The 19,268-nt window shown below is 56.3% G+C and overlaps 1 protein-coding gene across 2 annotated transcripts in view; it reads right to left on the reverse strand.

Annotated features, from left to right (window-relative positions):
* Window positions 1-19,268, reverse strand: part of RFX1 (regulatory factor X1) — a 34,452-nt gene that overhangs the window by 3,441 nt on the left and 11,743 nt on the right. For both annotated transcript variants that reach the window (XM_064280792.1, XM_064280793.1), the window contains exons 3-13: window positions 14,957-15,066; window positions 14,664-14,747; window positions 13,976-14,083; window positions 12,662-12,778; window positions 11,597-11,692; window positions 10,017-10,111; window positions 4,203-4,572; window positions 2,492-2,673; window positions 1,583-1,702; window positions 1,368-1,483; window positions 93-211 (exon numbers count right to left, since the gene is read on the reverse strand). In XM_064280792.1, coding sequence (XP_064136862.1) covers window positions 93-211; window positions 1,368-1,483; window positions 1,583-1,702; window positions 2,492-2,673; window positions 4,203-4,572; window positions 10,017-10,111; window positions 11,597-11,692; window positions 12,662-12,778; window positions 13,976-14,083; window positions 14,664-14,747; window positions 14,957-15,066 — 1,517 coding nt within the window. The remainder of the gene's footprint in view (window positions 1-92; window positions 212-1,367; window positions 1,484-1,582; window positions 1,703-2,491; window positions 2,674-4,202; window positions 4,573-10,016; window positions 10,112-11,596; window positions 11,693-12,661; window positions 12,779-13,975; window positions 14,084-14,663; window positions 14,748-14,956; window positions 15,067-19,268) is intronic.

The raw sequence follows: 19,268 nt of genomic DNA on the forward strand, positions 1-19,268 counted from the left end.
GTAAACTAGGGCACTCAAGGAGTTTGGGGGGCAGCATGGTCCTCCCGGCCTATGGCTACACCTCTGCCCCCCGCCCGGCCAGATGGCCCTACCTCACAGTGTTCCCGGTACAGGAGCTGGAAGGCTTTGATGTCCCCGGGCCCGACGCCTTCCGGCAGCATTTTGCCCTGGAGGTCCAGCTCCGTAAAGTCAGGGAGGCTCCGGGAGGCATCTGAGTGAACAGGCGAGCCGGGCACCATGAGGTCCTTATCCCCTGCCCATCCCCCCTCTAGTTCCCCCAAGATCCTATTAAGTAGTCACCGCTGTCCCACCAAGTAGGTGACCCCTGTGTGCAGTGGGGGACATTGAGGCTCAGGGAGGGCATGCCCCTGACTCAGGGTTCCCCCCAGAAGGCTCCAGGAAGTGGGGATCTGAGCTGGGGAAGGCTCTAGAGCCTGTGCGCCTCCTGCACAGAGAACGTGAGTGGCTTGTTCAGGCCACAGCTTGGTTGCTAAGTGGCAGCACCGGGCTAGCCCCCGGGGCGTGGGACTTTGAGTCCAAGCTGCCTCCCTGTGTCCACCCACTTGGCCAGGAAGCAGCCCCCAGGTCCCAGTCAGGACCACAGGAAAGCTGCCCTGAAGCCTGAGGGCCCGAAGTGGGGGACAAGCAAAGACAGTCACCCCGAGGATGCGCCTTGACTTGCTGAGGAGTGTGGTTTCACATCCTCCCTCAGATGATGATGCACCTATGAGGACCAACAGGTGAGGGCCCGGACAGGAACCACCGTATGAGCAGCGCTGCAGACGTCTGGTGGCTGCATCTTGGGCTTTGCTTATTTCATGGATTGGTTTTTGCTTTCTGGGTCTTTTTGTTCTCAGAAATTCATCTCTAGAAATACTGAGTATCCCGTGCACACCTTCTTGGTGAGCAGCCTCTGACCTATGGAGGCTCCCTCTGTGGATGGCTGGACCGGCGAAGGCGGTAGCCCTTACGAGGCTTCACGACAGAAAGGAGCTGCCCCGTTATGTCACAACGTAGGAGTTGACCTGAACCATTCAAGTGAACGTGTCTGTTTACAGGCGATTTGGAATATGTTTTGCATAAATGGGTTGATGTGGGGGCTCAGTAACACAGAGAAATGCCTCCCATTGGTGTTAATGGGAATTCACCTTGGAAAGGAGCCTTCGCCCCTTACAAGGCAGGGACGACGGTCTTGCCAGACTCACGGGCCCTTAAGGCAGATCTTGTCGAGTCCCCACCCCCAGGGGATGACCCCTGTTATGCTTTGGGAAAACAGCGAGGGGATCACTGCCTCTCCTGGCCCGGGGACACGTTCCTGGAGCCAAAGACTCCTCCCTGGGCCCCACCCCAACCAGGGAGGCCCTCACCCAGGAACTGCTGGTACTGCTGGACCTGGGCGCTGATGTCCGACAGCCCGGCAGCCTGCTGCTGCCCTACGGCCACACCATTGGTCATGCCTTCCATCTTCTGGATGGGCTTGAGCCTGGAGGATGACGGGTGGGCAGGTGGGTGGGCGGCTAGGTGGGTGATGGCTGGGGCCACCCCTCCCTGCCCGCCTTGTGGGGCCTGGCCCCTCTCCTACCTCTGCTTTTGTGAGAAGGGCTGGCCCCGCATGGCCATGTGCTGCTGGTCCTCCATCAGGCGCAGTAGGGGTGAGTTGGCCTTGATGCGCAGGCCGTAGTAATGGTATTTGGAGTTGCCCCTAGGAGGGAGGCACAGGGTGAGGGCTAGGCAGAGCAGGGCATGGGAGCCCCGCACGTTTACCTCAGCTCTGCTTGGGAGCTGAATGGAGACCATGGGCCCTACCCTGAGAGCCACCAGTGCTTGATGGGGGAGGCTCCCACTGGCCAATGGCTCTGTTCACACCTCAACCCTGACCCCCACATGGGGCAGGGCACTTGGTAAAGACTTCCTGATGGCTAGTCATAACAACTGGGGACTTACGCCAGCGCTGTTCTAAGCCCTTTGCCTCTATGACCCATTTGTTCCTCATCCCACCCTCTAACATCCATGCATGGGTAAACAACTGAAGGCATGAATGAGCCAACTCCGAAGCTGGAGCCTGGAGCTGAGAGGTGAGCAGGGGCCGGCAGGACAGGGATCCCAGCAGTGCCTCGTTCCTTCCTGCATGAACTCACTCGAAGGCCCTGCTTAAGCGTTGACTGTGTGCAGCGCCCTCCCCCCGCCATGCCCTCAAGTAGGGTACATTTCAGTGTTGGAAGACAGATCATAAACAAAGGCAATAAGTAAAATGAAAGGTGTGCTGGATGGTGCAATGGAGAAAAATAAAGCAGCGAAGGGCAGGGTGTCAGGAAGGGGAGGGACCAGGGACCAGGAAGAAGGCACAGCCTTGCAAGGCCCTGGGGTGGGAGCAGGTTGGTGTGTCAGAGGACCCTCACAAGGGGCCAGTGGGCTACAGTGGGGCCAGCGAGTTGATCGGGCAGCTGAAGCCTATGAGTAACTCAGGGTGGGGGCGGCCTCATGGGCCCACCTGGTGCCAAGGCGTCGTGTGCGCAGGCCCATGAAGACCGAGCGGATGAGCTTGCCAAAGGAGGCGGCATTGACGGGCTCCAGCTTCTGCTCCTGGCAGTGTAGCAGGTAGTGACAGTAGAGGGTGCTCCGGGGCAGGCTCACGCCCTCAGCGGTCTCATAGTTGTCCAGGAGCCACTGGACCTGGGGACAGACCGGGGCCGGGAGAGTAATGAGAGTTGCTTGCTGTGAAGTGTTCTGAATTTCCGATTGTGATTCTTAAAACCAAGCTATAAGGCACATCACATCCTTATCATCCTCAGCACCTGAAGCTCATGGATCTAGAACTGCACTGTCCGATACAGTCACCACTAGCCACTTGCAGCAATTTGAATGTAAATTTACATTAATTTATGATTAGTGACAAAAGCCAATCTCTAAAGGTCACATGCTATACTTATGATGCCACTTACACAACATTCTTGAAATGATAAAATCATAGAGATGAAGAACAGATTTGTGGTTGCCAGGGGTTAGGGATGCTGGGAGGGAGGAAGGTGGACGTGACTTTGAAAGGGTAACAGGAAAGAGATCTTTGTGGTAAAGGAACAGCTCTGTATCCTGATTGAGGTGGTGGTTTCAAAAATCCACACATGTAATAAAATGACCCAGAACCACACACACTGTACTGAAGTGAGCTTCCTGGTTTCCATGTTGTGCTACAGTTACCCTAGTTATATAAAATGCAACCAGCGGGGGAAGCTGGGTGAAGGGTACACAGGTCCTCTCTGTCCTATGTCTGTAGCTTCCTATGAATCCATGCACAGGAATTGACTTGATGGCAACGGGCACGGTATGAAATGATGAGCCTATACATATTTCAAAATAAATAGTTTAAAAAATTTTTTCAGTTCTTCAGTTGAACCAGCCACATTTCCAGCACTCAAGAGCCACATGTGGCCAGCCAGTGGCTACCATAGTGGGCAGCAAAGACAAAGAACCATCCCATCACTGCAGAACGTTCTGCTGGACAGCACTGTGCTGGCGCAGCCAGCTTCAATCTATGGGTGCAGATCCACTAGGGGGTCATGAAATCACTTGGGTGGGTCCCGACCAGCATCCCAAAGAAAAAAAACAACAGAAGGTAGACTGTGGGCATTAAGGGAAGTCCCATCTTCTGTGCTCCGCCTGGGTATCCAAGTGGGTGTGCTTGGGTCGCAATGCAATAGGGCAGTAGTTATAAACATAGAAATGCCACTGCTCCAACTTTGAGCTCCGCAGGGGCAGGGACCACCCCAGGTCCACCAGGCCCTGACCTACTCCACCATCACACAGCTGGTGAGGGGACCATTGGGGGTGGCCACCTCTGGGGAGAGGGAGGTTGTGGCACTTGCCTTACAGACGCAGAGCTATCCTCTGGGCTGTTCTCTCTGCCCCATAGTCCCTGCCTCATTCTCCTCTCGCTATCTATCCTCCATCATCACTTACAATTGGAGGAGATGACACGTCCATGGGCACCCCTCTAAGAGTGTCAGGCCCAGAGAGGCTGAGTAACTTGTCCCAGGCGACACAGTGTGGGTTCAATCCCAAGCCATTGGCATGTGAGCACTTTGGCGCCCATGACAGTCTCCTGCTGCTGATGCCAGTGACCATAAATTCTTGTGCCCACTGCCCACCCTGCCACCCAGGGTTCCCTGGGCCTGCCTTATCAGGGGATTGGGCCGGGCACTTACGGTGGCTGGTGAGGCACGGGTGGTGTGGGAATAGGACTGGCTGGCACTGCCCAGCATGTACCCGCCTTGGATCACGTAGGTGCCAGCTCCGCTGCTGCTGCTGCCACTGCCACCACTGCCACCGCCACCTCCCCCACCACCACCGCTGCTGCCAGCGCCGCTGCTGTTGCTGCCGCTGCCCCCGCTGCTGGTGGAGCTGGCAACGACCTGGCTGCCAGACACGTACATGGGCACGGAGCCACTGCTAGGCACCGCCTGGGAAGTAGCAGGTGTGCTGACTTGGGCAGCCGTGCCGGCAGCCTCATAGTAGCTGGTGCTGGCTGTCTGCGTGTACAGCGGCGTTTCAGGGTAAGGGTAGGTACTGGAGCGGCTGAGGAAGAAGCATAGGGAGAGTCAGCGGATGAGGGCTAAGGACAGACCCAGCTTCTGCGTGGGGAGACTCCCGGGACCCTGGCTTCTGCCCAGCCACAGCCCCAGGACAGCAAGGACCCTGGGCTTCTGCCCAGCTTTAGCCCTAGGACAGCCAGCCCCGAGAAAGGCACAGAACAAGAGAATCAACACTTCCCTCCAGTGGACCAGCCCCCTCCCATGTGCTCGATGGCAAGTTTCCATCCAATCCTCAGAGCTGCCGCCTGACACAGGAGTCACTGTCCCCACAGAGACATGAGGAAACTGAGATGGATGGGACTGGTAGGCTGCAATAGGCCACACATTTCAATTCCGCAGACACAACAGTGGACAAGAGAGAAGTCCCTGCCCTCGGGGAGCTGACATCCTAGTGGGGGAGACAGACTGGACACTGTACAAAACAGGAATAGTGGGTACAACACAGGGGGTGCATGCTGAGGGGTTAAAGAGGCAGGAACGGGGGTGCTAGGGAGAAGAGGATTCTGATTTTAAATATGGGGCCACCCTGAGGGGCCATCTGGCAATGACTGCAAGTGTGCTGAGGCACTTTCCGTGGACCTGGCTCCCACCCCGCTCCTGAAGGCTGACACTACAGCCCTCCCTGTTCCTGGTACCAGGACACCCCAGGTCCCTCTCTAGTGGCTTTACAGAAATGATGGTGGGTTCTGCACAGGTGTAAAAGAAAACGAGGAAGGCCCAACTGTCCTGCTCTAGAACATGTTGTTAAATTAAAAAAAAAGGTGGTGACGGTGTGGATGGCGTGGTGGGGGGGGAGTCAACAGCTTGACCCGCATGCCTGTCCTCCATGGGGTAGAGGGCACAGGGGAGAGGTGACTGGCAGGGATACCATGCTCAGTGTCTCACTAGATATCATGGGACTCAGCTTTGATTTTGCAACCCTATATGAGTAGGAATCAACTCAACGGCAGTGGGTTTGGTTTCATTTTTTTTTTTTAAGTATTTTTTTAAAAAAAAACATAAAGAAGGAGTAATAGTTGGAAAATATGGCCTTGATGATAGAAACAATGCCAGAGATCACATGATATAATTTTGCAAGACCAACAACTTATTCATTGTAAATACCTTTGTTCAACAACTCTACATGAGGACCTCACCAGATGGAATACACAGGAATCAAATCGACTACATCTGTGGAAGAGACGATGGAGGAGCTCAATATCATCAGTCAGAACAAGGCCAGGGGCCGACTGCAGATGAGACCATCAATTACTCATATGCAAGTTCAAGTTGAAGCTGAAGGAAATTAGGACAAGTCCATGAGAGTCAAAGCATGACCTTGAAAACATCCCATCTGAGTTTAGAGACCACCTCAAGAATAGATTCCACGCATTGAACACCTATCACCAAAGACCCGATGAGTTGTGGGATGACATCAAAATCATCATATATGAAGAAAGCAAAAGGTCGTTAAAAAGACAGGGAAGAAGGAAAAGACCAAAACGGATGTCAGAAGACACCCTGAAACTTGCTCTTGTACACAGAGAAGTTAAAGCCAATGTAAGAAGTGATGAAATAAGAGAGCTAAACAGAAGATTTCAAAAGGTAGCTCGAGAAGACAAAGTATTATAATGAAGGACCTGGAGTTAGAAAACCAAAAAATTTTCACCTGAAGAACAACAACAACAAAAAAAGAGTCCAATGATAAAGCTGTAAGTGTGGGTATGGAGCAGCTGAAACACTTATGCAGTGCTGGTGGTGATATAAATTGGTATATTCACTTGGGAAAATAATTTGGCATTAAGGAATAGAGTTAAAGATGCAAATAACCTAAAAAAAAAAAAAAGGGAGGAACACGAAGGGCATCTCTCAAGCTGAAAGAACTGAAGAAAAACTCAAGTTTCAAGTTGCAATACTGAAGGATTCTATGGGCAAAAAAGCTTCATCTCATGTACCCTGGACATGTTATCAGGAGGGACCAGTCCCTGGAGAAAGATATCATGCTTGGTAAAGTAGAGGGTCGGCAAAAAGAGGAAGATCCTCGAGGAGAGGAATTAACACAGGGGCTGCAATAATGGGCTCAAACACAGCAATAATTGTGAAGATGGTGCAAGGCTGGGCAGTATCTCATTCTGTTGTACATGGGGTCACTATGAATCAGAAGCAACTCGACGGATCCTAACGACAACAACAACGATGGGCAAAATATTGAGTGACACGGGGAGCATCCAAAGAAGATGGAAGAAATACACAGTCATCGTACCAAAAAGAACTGGTCGATTTTCAACCATTTCAGGTGGTTGCATATGATCAAAAACCGATGGTATCGAAGGAAGAAGTTCCAAGCTGCACTGAAGGCACTGGCAAAATACAAGCCTCGAGGAATTGATGGAATACCAATTGTGATGTTTCAACAAATGAATAAAACACTGGAAGTGCTCACTCATTTATGCCAAGAAATTTGGAAGACAGCTACCTGGCCAACCAACTAGAAGAGATCCATATTTGTGCCCATTGCAAAGAAAGGTGATCCAACAGAATGTGGAAATTATCAAACAATATCGTTAATATAACACACAAGTTAAATTTTGCTGCAGATAATTCAAAAACCATTGCAGCAGTACATCGTTAGGGGACTGCCAGAAACTCAAGTCAGATTCAGAAGAGGATGTGGAACGAAGGGTATCATTGCTGACACCAGATGGATCTTGGCTGAAAGCAGGGGATACCAGAAAGATGTTTACCTGTGTTTTATTGACTATGCAAAGGCATTCAACTATGTGGATCATAACAAATTATGGCTAAGAATGAGAAGAATGGGAATTCCAGAACACTTAATTGTGTTCATGCAAAACCTATACGTGGACAAAGGGATAGTCGTTTGAAAAGAACAAGGGGATACTGCGTGCTTTAAAGTCAGGAAAGGTGTGCATTAGGGTTGCGTCCTTCCACCATACTTATTCCATCTGTATGCTGAGCAAATAATCTCAGAAGCTGGACTATATGAAGAAGAACGGGGCATCGGGATTGGTGGGAGACTCGTTAACAACCTCCAATATGAAGAGGACGTGAAGCACTTACTGATGAAAATCAAAGATCACAACCTTCAGTATGGGTTACACCTCAACATAAAGAAAACACAAATCCTCACAAATAGACAAGAAACAACATCATGATAAATGGCGGAAAGACTGAAGTTGTCAAGGGCTTCATTTTTACTTGGATCCACAACCAATGCCCATGGAAGCAGCAGTCAAGAAATCAAATGCATATTGCATTGGATAAATCTGCTGCAAAAAACCTCTTTAAAGTGTTAAAAAGCAAAGATGTCACTTTGAGGACTAAGGTGTGCCTGACCCAAGCCATGATATTTTCAATGGCCCCATATGCATGTGAAAGCTAGACAATGAATAAGGAAGACAGAAAAAGAATTGATGCCTTTGAATTATGGTTGTGGCAAAGAATACTGAATATACCTCGGACTGCAAGAAGAATGAACAAATCTGTCTTGGAAGAAGTACAGCCAGAATACTCCTTTGGAAGCAAGGATGCTGAGACTTCGTCTCACATACTTTGGATGTGTTATCAGGAAGGATCAGTCTCTGGAGAAAGACATCATGCTTGGTAAAGCAGAGGGTCAGTGAAAAAGAGGAAGATTTTCAACGAGATGGATTGACACAGTGTCTGCAACAACGGGCTCAAACACAGCAATGACTGTGAGGACGGCACAGGACTGGGCAGTGTTTCATTCTGTTGTACACAGGTTCACCGTCAGTCAGAACTGACTCAACAGCACCTAATAACAACAATATATTATTGATTAAAATCACAAAACCAAATTAAAAAATGCAGAGAGATAGGGAGACCAGTCAGGGGCCTGGCTCAGGCACCATGGAGTGGACTGGAAGGACGCAGGATTGGGCTGGCAGGCAACTGGGGGTGGGCAACAAGGAGGAGGGGTGTGGTAGGAGGTATGGTCAGCTGTGGTGGTGCCAGGGCCTGGGCTCTTATCACAGTGCCCAGGCCACACCCACCGTACCAACTGACACCATGAGCAGGCCCAGCACCGGCTCCACCCCCCACTATGGTCAGGACCAAGTCCGGCTTGCCCCTACATGGTGAGGTCCAGCCCAGCACCAGGCATGCAGTGACCGCTCAAAAAATGTTGCTTCAGGAGGTATTTGCTGAGCAAGTGAATAAATGAATGTGTGTGTTTCTGGACAAGTCCTTTGGCCAGGGCGGAGGACTCAGGCCGACAAAAGTTAACACTCCACTGTGAGGGAGAGACAAAGACAGAGTCAACAGCAGGATTTGCTGCCAGGCACTTCACACACAGAATCTGACGGAAACCATGAACTGTATGGATTATATGTGCCACAATCATGAAGGAAGGAATTCAAGGAAGGACAGATATGACTGGGGAGGACTTCGAGCAGGGTCAGCCAAGGCCTGGGCTCAGGACTCGGAGTGCCCTGCTCTGCCTCTACCATCCGGGATGCTCTTCTGGAATGCCCTCTATGGCCCCTGCAGCTCGGGCATTCTGGGGAATGTGTTGTTTCACCACTTGCCGGCTCTGAGGCTGGTGGCACTGAGAACAGTGGCAGAACTGTGAGGTGCTGGACACCATAAGCCTGTCCCACCCTCAGATCCGGCCAAAGCATCACACCTAAAGGGCTTCATCATACCATGAGCTAACCTACTCCCAGTCCATCCTCAAGGTGGGCAGATGGGATGAAAACAGACAGGTGCAAAGAAAACCAAACTAAACTTCTAGAAGCTAAAATGACAGCAGCAATGACTAGAGTCCTGGAGTTACTACTACGCAGGTGGACAGGGGAGGTGGCATTGGGGATCCCACCAATTGCCCTGGTGCAGTGTGTGGGCTCGAGACCTCCACCTGGGACAAATGCCATACCGTGCCACCGGCAGCGACCAGAGTGAGGACTGGCCAATTGGCTCTCCATGCTTTTGCACAGGGCAGCGTCTATTACACAGGAGGACAATGAGGGAGAGCTGCGAGTTGCATGTCCAGGGAAGAAATGGCAGCAGCCTCTGCTTCTACTTTGGCAGAAAGGGTGCTTTCTATGCTGTGGATATCCCTGGGGGGAAACACACTGGGTGCAACGTTCCCGCGGGGTCGAGTTGGGGACAGGAGTGAAGGAGATTTCTTCTTCCCTAACATTCCCTAACACTTAGAAATGTTCGACTTTGTCAGCATTTAAAAGAAATATACGTATATTTTTAGCTAACAACAAGGCTCATCTGAGGTAGAGCCCAGGCTGTGCTGGTGCCTCGGTGACCTGCCAGGGCCCCTCTGCCTCCCGGAGGCCACTGGCTACCCCTGGGGAGCACCTGCCCATCTGTCACCTAGCACCTTGGAGGCAGACAGCCCAGCAGGGTCCTGAGCAGTCCTGGACCCCCTTCCCACCTGGTGTCCCACCCACTCACATGGCACTGGCCGTGTAGCTGGCGTCGCCACCCTCCACATACTGCACCTGGCTGGAGTACACGTGCGGGACAGGCACCTGCTGGAGCTGCTGCACCTGGACAGGGGGAAGGGGTAGAGGGTCAGGGACCGGCCTCTCCCCTCCACTTCTGAGGGGTGGACCCCCAATCCCCAGCTGGGAGGCTACACTCCTCGGCTCTCTGGATACAGGGTTGGGGACAGAGGCCCTGGGGCTGTGGCCTTGGCCAGGGCGGAGACTGAGCCCAAAGAGAGCTGGGAACCAGGAAGAGTTGCATCAGGAGAGTGGCCAGGATTCTCCTGCTACGGCTGTGGCCAACAGCCTCAAGAGGCTGAGGCGAGGTGAGCGGAGGAGCCAGACAGCATCCTACGTGGCATGAAGGCTGGACCCAGGAGCAGAGCCGAGCACTGGGCCCAGGCCCATTGCTAAAGCAGGACTCTGGGACCATGGACAGGGCCTTGGGGTGGGGAAGGAGTTTGCATCCGGGGACATATGTAAGGGCGGGACCTGGAGACTGGACAGGATACTAGGGGTAGAGCCTGGGGCCAGGGCTGGAGTCCCTGTTTGTGGGGCAGAAAAAGAACTTCTGACAGGGCTTTAGGGGCGGGGCCTGAGTACCCCACCCTACCCCCACCCAGGCTGTAGGCGTGGAGCCTGGGACCTGGGCTTTGGAACTCAAGAGATGGGCTGGTTGAGTGGGGGCCTACCCTGCGGGTGGGGGGGCCTGGGGGGCAGCCTGGGCCGGGCGCGGGCCGGAGCCGCGGATCCCGCCCCCGCCCGCCCGTCGCCCCCGCCCATCTGTCCCCACCTACTTTGAGGGCCGTGGCGGCCGTGCCGAACACTAGCACCTGGGGGACTCTCTGGATCCTGACCCTCTGGTCGGGGCTGGCTCGGGCCGGGAGCCCGGGCAGTGGCTCGATGACCACTTTCTGCTGCGGCAGGAGCAGGTGCGGGGGCAGCACGCGTACCAGCTCCACCCACTGCTCCGCGCCGGGCTCGGCCGCGGGCACCGCGGCGGCGGGCAGGTAATGGAGCCGCGGCGGCTCGGGGCTGCCTAGCTGCGGGGCCTCGCCGCTGCACTCGAGCAGGAGCGGCGGCGGCTCTGGGGCCAGCGCGCCCGGCCTCCGAGGCGGCGGCTCCGGCGGCGGCGTGGGCCGGGGCTCCTGCTGCTCTGCCTTCCTAGCGGGAAACTGACTGCCTGAGCTCTGGAGGACAAACAGAGACACTGAGGGGTCACCGGGGCGCGGCGGGCGGGGCCCAGGCCTCGCCGCCCACCAGGCTGCTGACCTCACACAGCTGCCCAACCGAAAATTCCCGCCCAGGTTCAGAGAGGGGAAGGAACTGTCCCCAGGCCACACAACAAAGAGGTGGGATTGGAATCCAGATCTCTCAGAGCAAAACCTGGGCCTTGAACTGCCAGGTGTCAGGGGTGAAAAGGGTCCAGGACAGGGTCTGTGGCTGAGGTGGATGGGGAGAGGGGCTCCATCCCCTCCCTATGGTCCCTCAGACCTACACCCTCCCCGGCCCCAGTTTCTCCCCCAGGTAGGTGGGGGAGACACACACCTCTTGAGCCACATGGACGGGTTGAAGCCCCTGCACAGTCAGCTGCTGCACGGGCCCTGCTTTGGGCGTCTGCGGAGTGGCCTGGACCACAGACCTCTGGGAAGGGAGAGGCAAGGCAGACTCTGAGGACGAGGCAATGCAGCAAGCCCCTGGGTACACAGCTCTTGTCATCTTCACAGCAACCCTGTGAGAAGCCAGCCTTTTCTGCTGGCTGAGTGAAGAGAGCAGCCCTACGCTGTGCCAGGCCCAGCACCCCGGAACGCCCATTTACAGGTGAGGAAACAGGTTAGCAACGAGAGGATGACAAGGCGTGGCAGAGCTAAGGTGGAACCGGGGCTGACTGAGGGGCTTGCGCCTACAGGCTGTAGCCCTGGGTTATCTCGTCGCCCACCTGCAGTATGTTATTTGCCCACATAGCCGGAGCGGGGGGGAGCACCCAGAGCCACACAGCTGGAGTGGTGAACCCAGGTCTGGAGTTCCAGAGGGGCTTTGGTGCAGGGCAGCAGACTGACTAGCCTGTGAATCCTTCCAGGGTGGTGGCATTTCTGCTTTCCTCTGGGGAAAGAGGTCTATGGCTTTAATTGTTTTTTTCAGGGATCGGGACCCCCACACCTTGAGGGGTAACACCCAGATGGCAGACAGCCCTTGCCTCTTACCCTCAGAGCGGGGCCTCTTAAGAGGTTGCTATGGGTAGGCTGGGGGTGGATTTGGATGCTGGGGTGCCGCTCTGAGCCCCTAGGGGTGAGCCAGGACTTGGCCTCAGGGCAAATGAGAGGCTGCCTTTCAAGGCCCAAAGAGGCCATGGTGGTTTCTCGAAGCTGCTCCCTGCACCTACTCTGTGTGAAGCACCTACCATGAGGACTGCGTTTCGCCCTCATGGAGCCCTAGCAGGCTGAAGCCTTTACTTAGAGAAGGACTTTCAGTTTGGAAAGGGGGAGGCGCCAGGCAAAGGCATGAGTGGCAAGCTGGGCTGGGCCCTGTCTCTCAGCTTTAATAGGCCAGTAGTGCCCAGAGGCCACTTGCCTGGGACCCCCCGCCCCAGCCCTGCCCGCCTTGGCCTGGCACCTCTTGGGTGGCAGGGACACTCGGCTGGACACCGTGGACCTGCAGCTGCTGTGGCACCGTGCCCGTGGGGGCGCTGGCCGTCTTGCTGGAGGAGCTGTTGGCCTGCGCTGGTGATCGCTGAAAGGGAAGGAGACACAGCACAGTCTGGGCCGGCTCGGGACCACTCGGGGCACCCAGCCCTGACGCAACCCTTCTCAGGAGGGCTGTCCCCAAGAGCTGTTTGGTGAGGACAGCAGCCAACAGGGGCATGTCCTAACCACGGGGCTGATAATGGGCATGCGTCCCATACCCACTCCCTGCCTCAGCCTTGGTCACCCCAGGCAAGGCTGGGGGTTGAGTGAGGGTGGCTAGGACTCCAGCCTTGGCTCATGGCCACCTGTTGCCTCCATGGTCACAGGGGCTGGTGCTCAAGGCCAAGGCCCTGAAGCCCCGGAATGAGGAAGGGAGGGCAGGAGAAGGAAGCCCAGATGCCCCTGAGGGCAGCTCTGAGTGGTGGGAGGTGCTGCCCAAGCCTGAGGCTCTCCTGGGGCTGATTCTCAAAGGTTGCAGTACTGACCACAGCAGCATCAGATGTGGTATCGTGCTGACTCCCACCAGGCCTGCTCTAAGGAACCTCAAAACACCCCCACCTCCCAAATGAGGAGTGAGGCACAGAGGGAAGGGCTGTGCCCAGGGCCACTCGGTGTTATGTTGCGGGGGGGCTGGGTGCTGCCCCAGCTGGACATGTGACAGAGCCCTGCCTTAACCTCCAGGCCTGCTGTGCCCAGTCTATAGCTCTCCCGGCCACCCGGCGGGCTGGTTGGTATCATCAGCTCTCCTTTACAGTTAGCAAACTCCGTGCTCGGAAGGGTCAAAGGGCCTGCCCAAAGTCCCACAGGAGTGACTGGATAAGTGGGGATCCAACCCTGAGCTCCCGATGCCAACACCTGTGTTCCTGGCTGCCATGGCCCGCCTGCCTCCGACATTCTTGTTTGTCTCTGTGGGTCCCCAGAAACCACCTTGGGGTCTGAGGGTGCTTGGAGGAGGCTTCACCTGCCCTGGGGAAGGACGAGGAGCCCACTTTGCTCCCTGAGATGCCACTGAAGCCACGAGGCCCATTTCCACCCAGCCCCAGGGCCGCTCTGTTCAGAGCCAGGAAGGTAAATTACTCCTGCCCAGGGTAAATCAGGGTGTCTGCTGGAGTATTGGGTGGGGGGAAGCAGGAGGACTCTGAGAACTGGGCTCAGGAGCAGGGAGCCCCAAGTACCTTTGGGAACACATGGATGACTGGGGAGAGAGGAAGGGTGGAGGTAGCGGCAGGGCTACAATACATACCTCAGGAGGCGAGTGCACCTGCTGGGTGTTATGGACCGTCAGGGAGACCTGGCCGCCCTTGCTGCCCTGGGCTGGGCTCTGGACCACCAGACGCTGTGTGGGGAGAGCCTGGAGCAGAGGAGGACAGTTTACTAACAGGTTTACTAAACTCCCTGATGTGGTACCATCATCAGCCCCACGTGACAGAGAGTGATCCTGAGGTGCAGAGAGGGGAGATGCCTGCCTGGGCTCCTGGAGCTGGTAAGTGGCCAGACTGGGCCTGTGTCCAGGGAGCCTCGCTCCGAGGCCACACGAAATGTGCTCTTAGACTTCAAACCCAGTAGAACTGAATCCAATTCTGTGCTCACCATTTGGGACGCAGGCGTGAACCTCGGCACCCTGTCTGCAGCCTCTAGGGGACAGACCCCCATCCCCTCCCACGCTGGCTATGGGCTCTTCAGTTTTCTGCTTTCAAATGCTGGAGCTGGACCTGCAAACCACCTTCCTTACTACCAGTTCTTACCAACACTTAATTTTCTGTTAAAATAACTCATGTGGTTCCTCTCTTCCCTACTGGCCCTGACTCTTACCCAGGGAGGTGGCCAGCCAGAGCTGGGGGAGGCCCCTGGATGGGCCCTAAGTCCTTGATGCTGGAGAGGGCAGACTTAGGGGAGAGTGTTCAGGGCAGGAGCAGGTGAGGTGGACTTACCTGCTGGGGCACTTGGATGTTGGTGAGCTGGAGGGGTGAAACATGGCCTGGCTTGGCCTGCACGCTTGTCTGGACCAGCAGCCGCTGTGGGGGCAAGGCATAAGGAGCAGGCCAGGTCAGCCTCTCAGGGGCCCAGCCCAGGTGGGTGGGAGGACAGATGCGCTGACCATCTTGATGAGAGCAGGTGAGCAGATGGCTCTGGCAGGAAGGTTGGAGGGGAGGGGGGCACCCTCACCCTGGCTGCCTCCGCACATGCCTTCCCACCCGCTCTGGGTAAAGGGGTTATGTCCTACCTGCTGGGTGCCCTGCACCTGCTGAACCACCTGAGTGGGGACTCCAGTCTGGCTGGCCGTGGAGCCTGGGCTGGCCTCTGACACGGTCTCACTGGCCCTCATGGCGCCTTCTGTTGGGGGCAAGGGGGGTCACCAGTCAGCTTGGCATGCTGCCCCTCCCGTGCCCTGAGCCCATCTGGAGGGGATGACATGCTGAAGCAGGATCCCATGAGGAGGCCAGGACTCTCCAGGAGTCTTCCCTGCTCCCTGGGCAGCCCAACAAGGGGTCATATGGCAGGGTGCGGTGGGAGCCAGAAGGACCCAGGAGCCTTAGCATCTAAAAGCAGCCCCTACCCGCCCCTCGTCCTGAAGCCTGACCAGAAAGGGTAACTGAGGAGCTGGACACAGGGGAGGCCTGAGGGTTGGACCCTTTTTGCCAACGGACAGGCTTTGTGCAAAGGACCCGTCCAACCCGGGATCTGGGCAGCATGGGAGGACCAAAGTCTGGGGCCACCTTCCCCGCGATGACCCCTGGTCAGAGGAGTGGTCTCTCCCAAGGCCTCACCCAGTGTCCTGCCATCCACCCTGTCCTCTGCCAGACTCCCCGTCTTCGGGAGGACTTGGCGCTAGGGAGGCAGGTACTCACGCTGACAGGTGGCCGAGAAGAAGCAGTCATAGAACATGGTGCCCACTAGCCCACCTACCTGCCCCACCAGCCCACCCGCCTATCTCTGTCCACCGGTCCGCTGCCCTGCCCAGGGGAGCCTGCCCAGTGCTCCTCGCCTGGCTCTGAGAGAACAGCAGGGTGCGTGGGCAGCTTTATACCCACAACCTTGGGGAGCTAATCCCCCTGGTGGATCCAGAGGTCCTGCCTGCCCTCTTGGAATAAACACCCCCTCCCGGCGGCACGGCTGAGTGGGGCATTCCAGGCTTGGGCAGCCTGCGGAGCTGGGAGCGAGGCTGGGTCCCTGTGATGCTATCGGCAGCACAGGTCGAGTTTCACGCACATTGTGCTGAGTGATTAACAGGGAGGGGGGATGTTGGTAGGGGGGCAAGTGTCCCCAGGATACAGCCAGGAGCTACTCCCCCAGCTGATGCCACCCATCTCCCCGTCCCATGTGGCCTGGCCTGCTCTTTGGCAGTGCCACAGGCCAGAGTAGGGGTGGGGGGAGCCCCCGTGCCTGCCCTTCCTCCTGTCCCATCCAGGGCGCCCCACCCACCCTTCCTGTGGGCTCAGTGAGGGGCTACATGACTCCTAGCAGGATTGGCGAGGCCATAGAGTCACAGAAGCTGACCCTAAACTGTGCTTCTAATGCACCTGGCACTACGCTTCAGTCTTTCTGGGCAGCCAGAGAGTGAGAACTTTCATTCCCCAGTTTCAAATAAGGCAACCAGGAGAGAAGAAGTGACCTGCCCAAGGCCACCCAGCTGGGCAATGGCAGGCAGGACACAGGGCCACGTGGCACTTGGGAGTCAATGGTCATGCCCAGGCTGAGGCCCCAAGGGCAGTGGTGTGGCAGGTACAGGTACACAGGCACAAGAAGCACAGTGAGCCCCAGGGCCTATGGGGACGGTGCAAGGCCCAGAGGCATCGACAGGGGAAAGGGGGCCTCAGCTATTAGCAGGGCACACGGAGAGGGGCCTGCCGAGGGCAGGAGGGCTAGCCCAGAGGGTGCAAGGAACTCAAGGGCCAAGCCCAGTGCAGAGTACATGGGGAGGCAGATAGGGGGCAGTCTCCCTATTGCCACATGTGGGCAGTCATTTGGGCAGCCACTGCAGTCTCCACTTTGCTGGAATCTTCCCCTTGCATTCCCTTTAGGTTTCCCTGAGCCACGAGGGAGGAGGCCCTCACTGAGTTGGCCCCTCCAGAAGAAGCCCAATAAAGCTGTGTCACATGAAGGGTCTGCACACCTGGATGTCCATGAGGCACAGGGAGCCAGGCCCAACCCAGGGGGTGATGCCTGAGAGAGAAGGCCCCATGGAGTGTTTTGGTTTGACATGGGCAGCAAGGTGGGGGCTGGCTCCTGCCACCTCCTGGGCCAAGAGAGCTATGACAAAAATGTTGAGGCTGGTCCTGGAGTGGGACCCTCAGCAGGTGGGGGCTGGAAACTGCCTGCTATCAGCTGTCTGAGGCACAGGAGGCTGCGGGAAGCAGTCTCGTCCCAGTCTCCTGCCTCTGGGGTGGCCCTCAAGGCTAGAAACCCCACCTGCCAGGCCAGGAGGGCACAGTGGGGTGCACCACAAGGACAGAAGGCCGGTAAGACTCCATCAACGCTTTGCTCGTGGAGCTTCCTGCCCGTGTGTGGCTGCATGTGGCTGGGGCTGGGGCGGGGCATGGAGTCTACAAACGGTTGCATCTATCTGTCTGAGGTTCTGCACTTTGGGACATGCACAGGGCCCCGCTGTCTGAAGTCATGAGTCAGGAAGAGGCAGCTGGTTTCCTGTCCCTGAATCTGACAAGCATCTCTGCCGAGTGGGCTGTCCCTGCCGCCCTGCCCCCCTCCCCATCTAGATCTGCTCACATCCTTAAAGGCCTCAAGCTCCTCAGAGGGAGGGAGGGAGGACTGGGAGGCTCAGGCAGGGGGGCCCCAGGCACCTCCTGCAGATGGCCAGGGTGACCGTGCCTTCTCCTGCGCCTTTGCTCCTGGGGACGAGTTATCTCAGGGGCTCTCTAAGGGGCCTCTGGGCCTTCTCTGCCCCAGCTGGTCTCCCCATCTGCACTTGGGGATGCTGACTAACACTTTTCATCTCCCTCTCTAGGACACAAGGATTCCCAAGAACCCCAGATGAACAGAAAGCAGGGAAGGAGGCTGGTCTGGGTCCCATTCTTCAGCCAGTCCGAGCCCCTTGGGGGGCTTCATCCTCCTGCAGGCTGGCCACATGAGGCTCTGGCAGCCTCTGAGGACAGGGTTTTATAAATCTAGAGTCTTGCTCCTGGTGGGTAACTTGAGCTTCTTCATATCACCTTCAAAGTACCTTCCAGCAGAGGGTTGGCGCCAGGGCCGGATGAGCTGCCTTCTGGGGCTGCTCTCAGCTGGCTTCCGCCTGCCCTGCAGCTCCAGGCCTGCTCCTCTTCCTCTTCTTTCCTCCCTCCTTCCTCCCCGCCTAAGCAGCCCGACAGCTCCTGGCTCTGGAGAAGCTAAGGCACAGCCTTCACTGGTGTCAGTTACCAATCCCACTCACAAGAGACCAGCTCACATGGCCCAGAGGCAGCCCTTAGGTGAAAAGGGATACAACCTGGGAGGGATCAAGGAGGAACCTGGGGAATCACTGCAAGGGGAGGGAGAGGGGTCACCGAAACAGCAAGTGCAGACTACAGGGGCCAAATAACCTCCTCTTTCTCCATGGGAATTTCTATAGCCCAGTAACCCTTCTGAAGACAGGCTGGCTCCTGCCAGGACCGGGAGCAAAGGGGACACGAAATTCCCCAGGATTACTACAAAAAATGACTAAGCCACCCTGACCCTGTGTGGACTGTATCCACAGCCCATTTGTGAGCAGCAGCCACTGCTGAAGGGGCTCTCGTCTCCACTTGGCCAAGGAGACAGAGGCTGGGGGATAATTCCAACCCAGGTCTGTTGGACCCAAAGACCTCAGTCAGCCTTGACCCCATGGAGGCCCAGAAGAGCCGGGGAAGCTGAGGGGAAGAGGAGAGGACGGACTTGGGATATCTGGGGCCTAGAGTCGTCTGCCCACTCTAGACTCTTGCTCTGGGGACCCTAGACCCCAAGGCAGCAAAATTTCACACCCAGGAGGACCAGGGCCAACGAGAAGGGGCAGAGGAGAGCCCTTCAGCGGAGACAGGCCAGGGCTCTGGTCTGCTCTGGGTGGTCCAGGGGCTGAGGGTTGGGAAAAGAAAAACTCAGCAGCTCCCATGGGCAGATCATTCCAACCACTGGGGGTACAGTGGGAACAAGACAGAGCCCTGTCCTCCTGGGTCATGCGACAGGCATCACCACCATCACTACCTCAGGTGGTAAGCCAAGGAGACAGAGAATGAGCAGTTGAGGGGGAGGGGTACCTGGGAAGGGACACCTGAGCAGACCTGAAGGGCATGAAGGAGCAAGCCACTGGGAAGATTGGGACAGGAGCATCCTGAAGGCTGAAGGCTGGGAGGCAGGACTGTGCTTGGTGGAATGAGGGGCAGGTGAGGCAGGTAGAGTAGGTGGAGCTAGGTTGTGACTGACCTAGTTTACTAGTTTGAACAGGCTCCCTCCCACTACTGTGGGGGCAGCTGAAGGGTGAACTGGGAGCTGGGTTAGGGGTATGGAGGGTGAGGGAGGCGTATCCTGGAGGATTCAGAGGTGGAGGTAAAGGATGGGCTAAGGCATTA

This window comes from Loxodonta africana, chromosome 3 (assembly GCF_030014295.1).
Source record: "Loxodonta africana isolate mLoxAfr1 chromosome 3, mLoxAfr1.hap2, whole genome shotgun sequence".
Taxonomy (NCBI): domain Eukaryota; kingdom Metazoa; phylum Chordata; class Mammalia; order Proboscidea; family Elephantidae; genus Loxodonta; species Loxodonta africana.